General features: G+C 42.8%; 1 protein-coding gene across 1 annotated transcript in view; it reads right to left on the reverse strand.

The window, feature by feature from the left end:
• Positions 1 to 2,358: 2,358 nt before the first annotated feature.
• The window catches only part of LOC117876834 (alpha-1,3-mannosyl-glycoprotein 4-beta-N-acetylglucosaminyltransferase C-like), a 35,061-nt gene continuing 23,638 nt past the window's right edge, over positions 2,359 to 13,781 (reverse strand). The window contains exons 2-4 of the mRNA XM_034769281.1: positions 10,216 to 10,397; positions 6,640 to 6,787; positions 2,359 to 3,655 (exon numbers count right to left, since the gene is read on the reverse strand). Of these exons, the coding sequence (XP_034625172.1) occupies positions 2,511 to 3,655; positions 6,640 to 6,787; positions 10,216 to 10,383 (1,461 nt within the window). The 5' untranslated portion in view covers positions 10,384 to 10,397 and the 3' untranslated portion in view covers positions 2,359 to 2,510. The remainder of the gene's footprint in view (positions 3,656 to 6,639; positions 6,788 to 10,215; positions 10,398 to 13,781) is intronic.

Below are 13,781 nucleotides of genomic sequence, written 5' to 3' on the forward strand. Positions count from 1 at the left end.
AATCAGAATCAGTTATGCCAATTCCAGAATTTTAAACACTAGTGTCTTCTCATTGAACCTGATCCAATGCCCATTGAAGTCATTGGGCACTATAAAGCATAGAGGTAACATTTTAATTTTAAGTCAGTGTATTGAAAATATATTTATTTGCCTAAATGTACTCAACCACTAGAAATCATAAGGTAAACTTCTTTCTACTCCAGGGTAAAACGAGAAGAAAAGCTCTAGCTGTGGCCATCACTAATCTGACCATCACTAATTTTCTAGCCTTCTCCCATTCTAGCTTCAGGCAAGTTCATGGCATCAACACAGCCATGGTGGCACTGATAGATGACTTCCTTATCTTGATAGACAGAACTGGAGCATCAGTGCTGATTCTCTTTGATCTATCAAACACGACTGACACCATCAACCAAAAGGTATTTCTGTCCCCCCGACATTGATGGAATTTCTCTAAGATGGTGGCACTTAATCCTTTCCACAGGTCTATAAGAGTTATGATGGACACCAGTTGCTCCTCCCCTGGAGATCTGGCATGTAGAGCCCCACAAAGCTAGACCCAGACACTATTCTTTTTGATATTGTTGATTATCTTAGTGGTACTCAATGTAGATCACTCTCTTTCTCTCTACGCAATTTCTCCCCTTTGCCTGCAATTCCAGCTACCTTCAACATTTTTGTGGCTGTGGCTTTCAGTAGCAGCTCACTCTAGCTATATTGTTGTTAGCTGTCACCTTTTATGGAGTTGCTAACCTGGATCCTGTTGAAGGCTTGTATTCTCCAAGAAATGGACAGAACACCACTGGAGTCCATTAGTGTCCCTCACTGAGTTAGTCAATGGGACTACAACAGAGCAGCTTACAGTGTTCACTTCTTCCCAGGTGCTAAATTGGATTGTTTCCTTCAGTTTCCAATTTGTGGGTGTGATGCCAACCATGAATTAAAGTTTTTGTATTTATCACACCTATGAGTCATGAGTTTACTCTGCTAGATTGTTATCAGTATGGAAAGTTGATGTATTATATATTTAATATACTGAGTCAAAAAGGATAAACATAACATCACCAGGTAAATGTAACATCACCAGTGTTAACAGTAGCTACTTTATTAATGCAACTAGTGCTTAATTCCTTTTTCCTGGGCTTGATTTTACATGTATTTTAGGTAGAGTTTGAGCACATATAATTAAATAGCATGCATGAAATAGTCAGCATCGTCAGAAAAAAAGGTCAGTTCGTGAAGGCCAGCTAATGAAACTTTGGTGCCCTCTACTGTACAAGCATAGAACACAAAATACAAAAAAAAAAAAAGTGTGGAAAAGTGTCACCACGGTTCTGTTGCATTTCCATTGAGAGAAATTCATATACACATATGTGTACACAAATTCATATACACATATATGTTAAGCATACCCTTTTCCTCCTCCCAACACAGAAAAGGTATAGATATGGATAGAATGCAAGATCTTTGGTGCAGGGTCTGTGACTTCCTGTGCAGATGTGGTGTATGGAACATAGGCCATATTTGGATTTATGCCTGAGTAACTTTAGCTGGCCAAATGTTTAATAAAAAAGGAGCATTTCTAAGAGATGTTGAAAGCAGCTTTCTGGCTTGTAGGCCAAAGGTTATTAGGGTAAGGTTATCCACTTGTCCTAGACTCTGCCTCGACCTCCTAAAGATACTTTCCCAGTATCACAATGACCTCATTGTTATGAGGATGTTTGGGAATGAGTGAATGTGTGAATGCTGATGAGTCAGCAATTATATTTAAACAATTAAGACATTTATGTCTTGAGACTAAGCAGAAGTTTGCCTACTAGCTCCTTATTGCATGGTGCCCTTGTGCATTCTGTTTTTGAGAGACACCTACAGGCTTAGGCAACAGCTGAGATATGCACCTAAATGTAACCCTAAGGTTACGGCGAACCTGGAGAGTTTACAGCAGCGGAGCTGCAGCAATGCAGCTGTGGCGCTGTAAGCTCTCTAATGTAACCACTCTAAGCCAAATGGAGAGAGCTCTCCTGTCGACTTAACGACTCCAGCCCCACGAGCAGTGATTGCTATGTTGGCTGGAGAAGCTCTCCTACCAACATAGCAGTGTCTACACCAGTGCTTAGGTAGGTGTAATTTACGTCGCTCAGGTGGGAGGCTTTTTCATACCCCTGAGTGACATAAAATATACCGCAGTAAGTGCTAGTGTAAACTAGCCTAAGTGTTCACGACCACTACATAGGTGATAAATCCTATTTAAAGAGTGGGCACACACGTTCTATTACCAATGAACTTTCATAGACACAACTGCATTGTGAGAGAAAAAGTTTAATGAATTGTATAAGAATTTTATTTTGTTTATTTCAACTAGAAATGCCTCCCAAGTCTGGCTTTGTTTTTCATTAAACAATGACAACATTGCTTTTGTTACATAGTGAATAGTACAAGGTGATGTGTAAGATGGATTTCCTTCCCATTTTTAAACATAAGTGGCAAAACTGAACCTGAGTTTTAACCCATTAACCCTTTTTAACCCAAATATTTATTTTCCTTATTATCAGCCATTCCTTTTGTGTGACTGTTACCTGTATTCGAAGGCAGTGAATCTGCTCCTCCATAACTTGACCAAAGTTGTCCAATTCAAATGTTCCATTGCGAAAATCTCCTGCTCTTCTGAAAATCCTGCATGTTGCACGATCATTTTCCTTTATTTTCACTGTGCCCAGTTCCACGTAACCAGAATACAGAATGTCCCGTTTGTATTCAGCTGATCCCGTATAAATCTGAAGCTTCTGGAGAATGATAGGTGTTTCAGAAACAATGGTAAAGGAGCTCCCTGATGTTACATTTCTTCCCCAAAAGACACCTTTACCAGGTGGACAAACTTCCTCAGGCACATAGTCATCAAACACTGATATGTCTGTGTAACAGGAGACAGCAGGGAAATCTCCAAAATCCCCAAAATCTTCTTGGAACTCTGGATCTTTGAATATAGTTTCCATAGTGTGAAAAGATGAGATTCTGCCAATGTGCTGAAAAAGAGAAGGTCTGAAGGTAATGATTTCTTTCTGCGCTTTGGATTGGTGGAAAAGTTCTAAAAGCCAATCACAAGGCATCACGTCATAGAACAGCAACAGGAATCGTGCCAGTTTGGGAAGATCTTCATTGTGATAGAGTTTCCCTATATAGCCCAATGTGGAAAAGGCTACTGTGGTCCAGGGTTCCATCCGTTCACGTATGAATTGTTGTATTATGGAAAGGAAACCGTTGGCACAAACCACATCATCTTCCAACATCAGATAATAATGTGAGAGGCTGGCACAAAAATTAACTAAAAAAGCATAGTCCACATTCTGTTTTGATCTGTGCTGGACACTTTGATCTTTATCCCAGAAGTTCCTTTGCAGACCTTGTAAAGAAGGGTAACTGGCTAGAGAGCTGCATATAACAAGAAGGTTTCCTTCATCAATATGTGAACTAAATCCATCTTTAATCTCCTTAGCTGTTTGCTTATTTAGAGTAGAATCATTGTTTGCTAGATAGACAACTAAGACTATCTCTTTTAACTCCTCTGGGCTGGACTGACTAAAAATGGACTCAATTGTTCTCATTAGATAGTATTTATTTTTTCGGTGGATGGAGGAAATCCCAATTGACAAATATCCTACAAAAAGTAAAAACAGAAATAATTTATATGATCCCTTTTTTTCCTTCTATGCACTGCTCCTGCTCTGGTGAACTAGAGGCAGAGTCATGTGAAATTATAGTTTCGTTGGTTTGGTCCTGTGTTTTCCCATAGTAGTTCCAATTGCTGAGTAAAACATGCAGGGCCAAATTAAATAATTTTGGGGCCCTGTGCACTATGGAAATTGCCTCCCCCCCCACACACCTTCCTTAAACTAGCTAGAGCATATGATATACAGTCTGTAAATATGAGAACATCTCCATTTATTAATTATTTGTGTAACTACATAATACGTAATCAGTGAGCTGAGTATTGTGCTAAGACTCTAGTGATTATAAATGTAAATGTGTATATCTATAGAGAGAGAGAGACAGACAGACAGACATCTGAGAATCAGGGAGAAAGTACCCTGCATCACAAGCGTTTCCCTCTTATACCGATTGATTTCAGTGTAGGACCCTAGATTCAGTGCCTAGTCTGGGAGTGGAAGTTTGCAGCTCAGTGCATATGCATACAAGTTTGAACTCAATTCCCTGGTACTAAAATGAATGCCAGTGCCAGCCAAGTACAAATAACATGGTAGGTCTGCAGTAAGATTTGGTTGCTTCCTTTTACTGTCGACAAAAAAAGTAGCCTTCATAACCCCAGCTCACCATAGGATTTAGCATTGTTTTTTTTACTGTACTGGACATCAGCAATAACAACTTATCCACCTTTCACAGATCTGCCACCAGGACTTTTCAAAATCTCCAGATAAGATACTTATTCTAAACCAGCAGGGAAAGATCAGCCAAGACTTTAAAAAAAATCTAATGTGAACTATGTTTAATATTAATATATCTAGAATATTTAGTTTACATATGCATGCCAATTTGATGCTTTTAAAAATCTAATACCCGCACTCTCTTCTTTTGTTCTGGGAAACATTTGCTAAGTAGGCTACATGATTGGGTGTCTTTATGAAATGTGACTTACAAATGAACTCAACCATGCCCAGCTGGCTCCCCAGCTATAGGGGGGAGGATTCCTGCCAAAGAAGAACTTGCTGGACACCGTACAAATCAGAAAAAGCCAGTACATTAGTGCACTGGATACCTGAGCCAGAGATCTTGCAAGCAGCTCCACTGCTTTTTGAAAAACAGGCAGGACTAAGAGAGGAATTTTACCAGCTCCAAAGGGAGATGGGCATGGAGTCTCAGTTGGCTCTGGACACTAGTTTGATCAACACAAATAGGGAACTGCCTCTGAGGCACTGGGTGATTGGGTAGCCAAGTGAGCAGGAAAGCTTGTTCTTTTCCCCCTGGGAAGAAGGATGAGCTTCATGACCAGCTACCAAAGTGACTCCAAAGCGGACACTGTGGCTCTCATGGCTCATGACCCCAACAAGGAGGCAGAACAAGTCAAGGATGAGCTGAACCACAAAAAGTGACATGAGAAACCTGACCCCTCCCAGAAGCCCTCCTCCTCTTACACCATGGCCAGGAGTGTTGGAAAGACTGGTAGGAGTGTTGAAAAGAGGCCCAGCTGGCTAGGAAGCCAAACCTGAGCAGTGCTGTGATCCCATGTGCCAGGCTGCAATGCCACTCACTTAAAGTTGGCCCACATCTCCAAGGACACTAGCCGGGCCGGCTCCAGGCACCAGCCGAGCAAGCTGGTGCTTGGGGCGGCAGCTTGTAGGAGGCGGCATTCTGCCCAATCCTAAGGTGGCATGGCCGCTTATTTTTTTTTTTTTTTTTTGGTGGTGGTGTTCCGCTCTGGCCGCCCTGTAGGGGGCGGTGGCGCAGAGAACAGGAGCGCCCTGCAGCAAGCCCGGCAGGGCAGCCCGCATCCTTCCCTCCCAGCCGACCAGAGCAGCGCAGAGCCCTCCTGGCAGGCAGCAGGGCCGCGTGGCACCGCCCCGCTGAAGCCCTGGCCGCCCCCCTTCTCTCTTTCTCCTCCTCCCTTCCCCCGCTAGCCAGGGCACATCTGCAGCGCAGGGAGTCCCCCTGCACCCTGGCTCTGGCCATGCGGCAGGTTTTTTTTTTTTTTTTTTTTGCTTTGCCATTCTGACCACCCCATTTTTTTGTTTGTTTTTTGTTTTGCTTGGGGCGGCCAAAAAGCCAGAGCCGGCCCTGGGCACTAGGGCCAAACCTGGTCAGGGTCCAAATAAGGCTGCCACCTCCAAGAGACAGAAAAACTGGCCATTGCCCCAGCCCCCCACTAGCCTGACCTCCTGGTTCATGAGCACCTACACCCACCTCTTCACAGACGCCTCAGTCCAGGGAGTGCTCCAACCATCCCCTCCCAGGAGTCCCTGCCATGTGGAGCTGCTTGCAAGATCAGCACCTTATTCTTGATTGTTCCAAGGTGCACTTACATCCAGTGGTACTGGGTATCCATATGCACATTGTTTACTGGTAGTTTTAGGTGAAAAAGAGGAAAGTAACAAACATGGTGTAATCCATGAAAGGATTAATTTCAGAAGCTGCTAGGAAGAATAGGCCAAATTCTGCTCTGATTTATAGGAGAAGCTCCAGAACTTACATTGTGTTTTTCCTCAGGGATGATAAACCAGTGTCTCATTGGTCTGATGTCATAGTGGACCTGATTCAGTAAGATACTAAGCACATTCCTAACTTTAAGACTGTGAGTAGTCTCATTGAAATAAGTGAGATTACTCACATCTTTAAAATTAAGCATGTGGTTAAGAACCTTGAATTGGGGCCAGTATTATAATGTTGCTATACTGCTGGAGAGATTTGGTGGGTGGAGTTTCTTTGGAACCAAACAGAGATAGAATTCTCCCTCTTCTGTGGCTTGTGATGTTTCAGGGAAACCTGGGTGATTTCGCCTCTCAGATCTCTTACTTTTTAAGGTCATTTGTTATTTTGATAATTTGCCTGCACCACATGTTAATACTTTTGTTCTGAATACAACAGCAAGGGACTGAGCTGACCAGAGTCCATCTTGCAATCAACACTCACTTTTTCTAGTAGGATGAGAGCCTAAGAGATATTCGTATGGAATTGGTAAAGGGTCTATCACATTTCCTTTTACAGTAAAATTTTGATTTTGTGGAATCTCACAAACAGCAGCCGCCAAGCCAGCCATCTCCTCCTCTCCAGCTGTGGCCTTAAAAACAAAACACTGTTACTTTCTAATATGTGAGACTGATGCAAGCTACAGCATACAATATAAACAGTATTGTTCCTATACATTTGGAAGTTACGTTGGTCTGTTTATACCGTTCAATCTGCCAGTGCTCCAATATGTGAAGGACATTATTATTGCTATTTATGTATTTTTGTATTATAGCAAGGTACAGTGTCACAGGAGAACAATATATAATTGCTTCAATGGCGCTGGGAACCAGGGCACAGAAAAGTGCTGTTAGAATCCTCCTCCTCACAGGTATTTATAGAGAGTGAATAACACGCATTAGCAAAAGCTTTATGCTGTCTATGATGAGAGGTTTTTCTTCTTTAAATTTAATGCAACTTCTCAAAAATCCCTAGCAGAATTCTTAACTTAAGAGAACAGCAAGCATCCCAGAATTTCAGTCTAATTAACAAATATTAGCTAATTAAGCCTCACAAGCTCCTCTGTGATGTAGCTATTATTAGACCTGTTTTGCCTATAAGTAAACTGAGAGTCCAGAGAAGTTACATGACCTGTGCTAAAGCAGTGGTTCTCAACCTGGGATCCAGGGCCCCCTAAGGGGCCCCCAATTAGGTTTCACGGGGGTCCGCTAAGCAGGACCAGCATTTGACTTGCTTTAGGCTCAGTGCAGAAAGCCGAAGCCCCATCGCATGGGGCTGAAGCCTGAGGCCCTGAGCTCTGCCACGCGGTGATGAAGCTGAAGCCTGAGCAATGTAGCTTTGTGGGGACCCCTGTGGCATGGGGCCCCAGGAAATTGCCCTGGTGGTACCCCCTAATGCCGACCCTGGCTTTTATATGAAAAAAAGTTATGGTGCACAGCTGGGCCGTGGAGTTTTTATAGCATATTGGGGAGGGGGGCCTCAAAAAGAAAAAGGTTGAGAACCCCTGTGCTAGAGTGACAAAACTGGGAATAGAACCCAGGAGACCTCTGCTGTAAGTACTAGAGAAGACTACTCTGCACATGTAGACCAAATTTTCATTCAGAGTTTTTGCTGCTTTATGCACTGTAATCTCATATCCAATTTGCTGTCTACAATCACCCCTAGGGCTGTGCATTACTGCTTTTCAGGTTTCTCCCCATGGAACACCTGTGTTTTTGGATTATTTTTCCTCAAGTGCATTAACTCACTTCTCCAAGATGCCTCTCATTTTGGGGCACTACATAAAACTTGCCAATGGACTCAGATAGCTAAATAAAAATTTATAAGTAGCTCATCTCTGTATCTATATTATTTCCTATTTTGTGGATACAGGGAAATACAGGGGAATTATGCAGATACTGAGTAACTATATTTATTTTAGGTAAAATCCAGCAAGGTTGTCAACAACACAACAGTATATTCTTTCCTTTTACCAACCCCTTTAACATTCTTTGTATTATTTCTCGCCCCGTAGCAACACTGCTGAATTTAGTATCTCTAGGTAGTTTAACAATTTTCTGTTTATTTCCTCTTTCAGATTATTAATAAAGATGTTAAATAAGACGGGCCATGACCCGTCCCAGCAGCCCTCCATTAAACGCTCTCCCCAACTCCAATACTTTGCTTCCTATCGTTAGCCTTTGTTTACTTCTGTGACTTTCCATCCCATATGGTAGTGTTTATATCCAAGCCAATTTGAATTAATGAGTAAGATTATGAGAGCAGCTATGTCCAATGCTTTAATAAACTCCAAATGTATTATATCTATCTCATTCCCATCACCCACAAATTTTACAATTCTGTTGAAATAAATGTGGGTTTGTCTGACAAGATTTGTTTTTTATAACCTCACATTTATTCCTCGTGGTTCCATTCTCCTCTAGGTGTTTTGTGAGTTTTGGTTCTTGATACTAGTTCTGTTATTTCACTAGTGTTTGACAATAAACTTACCAGCTAAGATTTGCCAGGTTCACTCGTCTTTCTGCATTTGAAGACCAATACCATGTTTGCTTTTTTTCCTCCTTGACAGCCACTGCAACTCTGAAAATTTTCTCACTGAACAGTGTCACTGTCAGCCATAACACAGTGCACTATTTCACCCTGGTCTACAGGTGTGTGCGACAGGGTATATAGACTGCACACTGGCGAGGAGGGTGCCAGACAGGTCCTGGGGACAGGGCTATCCCCACTCCTCCCCTGACCTGTTAGTCATGTATGCTTGGGAAGGAGCCTTTAAAAGGGAGGAAACTGCAGTCAGCTGGGAGAAAGGAGCAGGAGACTGCTGGAGGGTCTTCTGGAGCCACAGAAGGAGCTTCCAGCTGGGAGCCCTTCATCTCAATCCTATGGAGAGTGCAGCAAACTCCCAGGGTAAACCAGAAAGACATAAGAAGACCTGCAAATGGCCAGGGCCCCTTGAAAATTTTAAGGAGCTGGGGCCTGACTGAGCTGAAGACACCCAGTTTAAATAACTGGGTCTGGTCAGGTTCCCTGACCATCTGGGCAAGAAGCCTCAGGGGACTCTTTTATAATGTGTACAAACCGGATTTTGGGGCACAGTTTTGACTTAGAAAGTTTCATATTTGGAGTGTGGACCTGAATGCAAACCCCTCTTTAACATACCCATGGCCCTACCAGCACCTCTGATTCTGTGACAGATTAGAGTGGGCACTCTGATAGTGTCTGTTGGCAGTGCACACTGCACAGTCAAACAGAAACAAGGTAAGATTAATAGTGAAACACAAGCAAGAAAAGGGGGGGGGGGAGGACTGCTGTTATCCCATCAACTAGCAGTCAATCAAAGAACTTCAATTACTTAATAGTATTTAGCAGTCATATAGTGCTTTTCATCTTCAAAGAGCTTTGCAAACATTAGCTAATTAATCCTCATTACTGGTAAGTAACCTAATTTTTCCTCTATTCCCCACTCTTCCACAGACACACACACACACTCTCATGCACAGATCAGCTCCCAAGACACTGCAAAGTGTCAGGACTGGAAGGGCTGAGGATCCAAAATACATAAACCATGGGTTTGCAGATCTAATCAGCCTAAACAAACCTCAGTCTTTTTTTTTTTTTTTTTTTTGTATTCAAGGAATAATGGCGACAAAAGTCAGCCTGAGTTCTGTTATGACAAATTTCACAGATAGGAATCTACTTGGTAAACACTGCCAAAGCTCTCTTCCCTATAGTGGAAAGGGCCTTTTTCAGCATGAGTATTGCAAGCCACTACTGCCATTAAAGATCTGCATATTTTTTTAACTACTGAAAAATGTTTGCATCATTGAAAAACTTACGGTGCAGTGTCTTGTCAAAGATTCAGAATTTTTCATTAGATAGATTTATATGAAATTTTTTTTCTGAAATAGCTGTTCAGAGCCTCCTCTTTTGGGAGATTTTATCAACTCATTGTATATATTCCACCAATAACAAATAACCTTATTTGAAATGAATTTGTGCCTCATCCCTTTTGTTACCTACTTGAAATGTCGTTAATCCAGGCTTTCCCATTTTGAAGCAGTTACACTCTTTTTTGTTCTGGCTCCAAATAATGGCAAACAATATGATGAAAAGAACTAAGAGAAAAAATAACCTCGGAAAGGTTCTCCAGTACCAGGCTAGTGCCTTTGGTAAGTTCCGGGTTTTCATTGTCGCTTTTCCTCCTTTTAAAACAAACAATGTATCAGGTAGATAAGAAACCAAAATCTAGAACATGGTGGGCTAATATGTACTGCATAATACTATTCAGTGTATGCCTATATATTTTAGTACATAACATATATTTGATCATGCTGGATACATTCTGCTCTAGAAAGCAAAAACATGAAATTCCTATTTTTTCCTCTTTGTACACAAAGCTATTACCTTTAACACAGCTAGTTGTTGACAAAAAATTAAGGACCCAGTCCTGATCTCACATATGTGACTGCAATTCCACAGAAGTTAATGGGTCATATTCAAATCTGGTGTTAGCAGGTGCCACTCCATTGAATCAACCAGGGCTGATTTTGTACTTTTGCACATACGTGTGGATTGTCCTCTCTGATTCTGAGCTCAGAAGAACTTAGATCTGTCAGTTCACTCAGAGTGGGGCATGGAAGGGGAAGAGTTGTAGATTTGTATTATTGTTCCTCTCACTGGGGCTCTGTGGAAGATCCTTTATAACAGCAAAAAGAAGAACAGGAGTACGTGTGGCACCTTAAAGACTAACACATTTATTAGAGCATAAGCTTTCGTGGACTACAGCCCACTTCTTCGGATTAAGAGGGCTGTAGTCCACGAAAGCTTATGCTCTAATAAATTTGTTAGTCTCTAAGGTGCCACACGTACTCCTGTTCTTCTTTTTGCGGATACAGACTAACACGGCTGTTACTCTGAAACCTTTATAACAGCGGCTCTCAACCTTTCCAGACTACTGTACCATTTTCAGGAGTCTGATGGGTCTTCTGTACCCCCAAGTTTCACTTCACTTAAAAACTACTTGCTTACAAAATCAGACATAAAAATACAAAAATACTGTCAGAGAACAGTACTACTGAAAAATTGCTTACTTTCTCATTTTTACCATATAATTATAAAATAAATCATCTGGAATATAAATATGATACTTACATTTCAGTGTATAGCATATAGAAAAGTATAAACAAGTCATTGTATGAAAGTTTAATTTGTACTGACTTTGCTAGTGGTTTTTATGTAGCCTGTTGTAAAACTAGGCAAATATCTAGATGAGTTGATGTATTTTTAGAAGACCTCCGTGTACCCCCAGGAGTACATGTACCCTAGGTTGAGAACCACTGCTTCATAAGAATACAATTAGTCTGTGCACCAATAGATTCCAGGGACATATGAGAGGGAAATGCAACTCACAGAGATAACTCCTTGCATTTAACAGACAGTACTGTCTGAGAACACTACTGACCTTTCCACAGCAGTTCTTACAGCCAATCTTTTTCTTTACTGCAAAGCCCTGATCTTGGGGAATGAGATGTATGATTTTTCAGTGCTTGGATTGGCAATACTGGAAAAGTCAATAAGGAGTTGGTCTGATTGAAAAATTTCTGTCAAAACTGTTTTTCAATAGAAAATTGGGGATTTGACAAAACAAAACTTTGTATGAAAAGTGTCTGTTTGTTGTGAAAAATCTTTATTTTTCATCACAAAAACAAACATCCAAAAACTGAAATAGCTCATCAGAAATGATCTGCCACCAGACCTCCTGGGTTTTGAAGTTCAGTTTCCTCATTTCCCCATTCTTTTCTGTGGGCTGGGCTTCTCAGTCAAACCATAGCTCCCATAATGCACCACAGCTGGAACTCCTATGATGCAATTGATTGCCTTCAGTATGAGGCGAGACCATGGCACATCATGGGAAATGTAATCCAACCAGGCAGCCCAACCTATAGAGGTGAATCAGAGCATGAGGCACCCAATATTCCATGAGGCACCATAATGGCATGGCCTGACCGTTATTTCAGTTCTTGACTTTTCACTGTAAAATTTAAAAAATTTCCTTGGAAAAATTTAACATTTTTATGCTTCTCCCCCCCTCCCCATTTCAATATTTTCCAGCCAACACTACCTAAAACCCCTCTGAAAAATCCCAGCCTTATGTCCTGTTTGCACTATACAGGGAGAGGTCAGAAATCCACTGGGAGCACATAGTCTCCTGAATGTGAACTACCAGGGGCAAGTTACAGTCAGTGCCCTGAAGAGTGGTAGGCCACATTTAACTCTGGGTCAAGGTCACAACAAATAGGATCCCCTGCAGATGGCAATATGTTGCTCTAGTGTTTTATCAGCCTCTGCCTATCACACTGGATTGGCACTGGGGCTCCCTTGTCTCTTAGTCCCTCAAGACAGCAATGCCTTAACTAACTAACTAACTAACACTGGCTGTGAAGTTAATCCTCTTGTTAAAAAAGCCAACGTGGGCCAGGGGGTGGCTTTTCCACCTGAACAGGCTCCAGCCATGAGTACAGTCCCTGGGCTTTACTATTAGTCCTTGGGGCTAGTGCCGCTAGCCAGCTGCAAGGGCAGTGGGCACTGCCTGAGGAGCTGTAGCAGTCTGTGCACTCTCTCCCCACATGCTGGGAGCTGCTCACAGGGGCATTGTGCCTCCTGAGGAACAACAGCCCCCATGCACCACCTGCAAGGCAGGGTTGTGGCGGCAGCAGCTTCAGTCGCTCCCTCATCTCCCTTTACCCTCGTCCCAGCTGTAGGTTTGATGGCCCATATGGGGAAACAGCATCAGCAGGCTCTTACTGGGCTGTCCAGGTTCCAGCACCAGCAGGACGCTCTAGAAGTGACTCAGGCAGCCAGAGCGGCAGGACTAGGAAGGCACAGGGCAGTGGTTAGGCGCAGTCCTTTTTCCTGAAGCAGCTTCCTTCAAGGCGCCCTAGCATGGAGGCTCCCAACCGACAACATGTCTCTCCCCCAGACTAGCTGCCTCCAACTGCCACGGAACCTCCCACCCCTGAGCCTGGACATGGCTCCCTGACACACACCCTGATAGACTCCTCTGTTAGGGGCTCTGCCTCTGTCCCTCCCTTTCTCAGTTTCCTCCCAAGGATTGCTCCCGAGTCTCATCTGCTGACAGACACTTCAGGTTTTCAAGGGAAAAGATTTCTCCTCCCCCTGAAAGATATCCAGCCTGATAAAGACCTGGTCTTCTCAATGCACCTTCCTTTTCCACTCAGAGCTGTCAGACCCCTACTCTCCTACCTTCTCCTTCAGTAGGGGACCCAGGATGAAGGGAGCGAGCCAAAATCCAGGGGTAGGGGGAAGCCTGGTGGTTGCATTAACAATATGGTGCTAATGGCCTCTGGGCGGCTACCCCCTTCCCTAGACAATGGGGAGTCTGTCACTTTCAGAGAGAGACATTGCTTGTGGAAAGGGGATTCCAGCCTCTGACTTTGTTGGACTGGGGGAAGTTTTCTCACTGGAGAGGAGAATAGTGGCAAGATATTAATGATTTAGGCTGAGTTAGGGTTACCATATTTTGTGCCTCCAAATGGAGGACACTCCACGGCCCCCGGCCCCGCCCC

The sequence above is a fragment of the Trachemys scripta genome, chromosome 4, assembly GCF_013100865.1.
Source record: "Trachemys scripta elegans isolate TJP31775 chromosome 4, CAS_Tse_1.0, whole genome shotgun sequence".
NCBI classification, from domain to species: Eukaryota; Metazoa; Chordata; order Testudines; family Emydidae; genus Trachemys; species Trachemys scripta.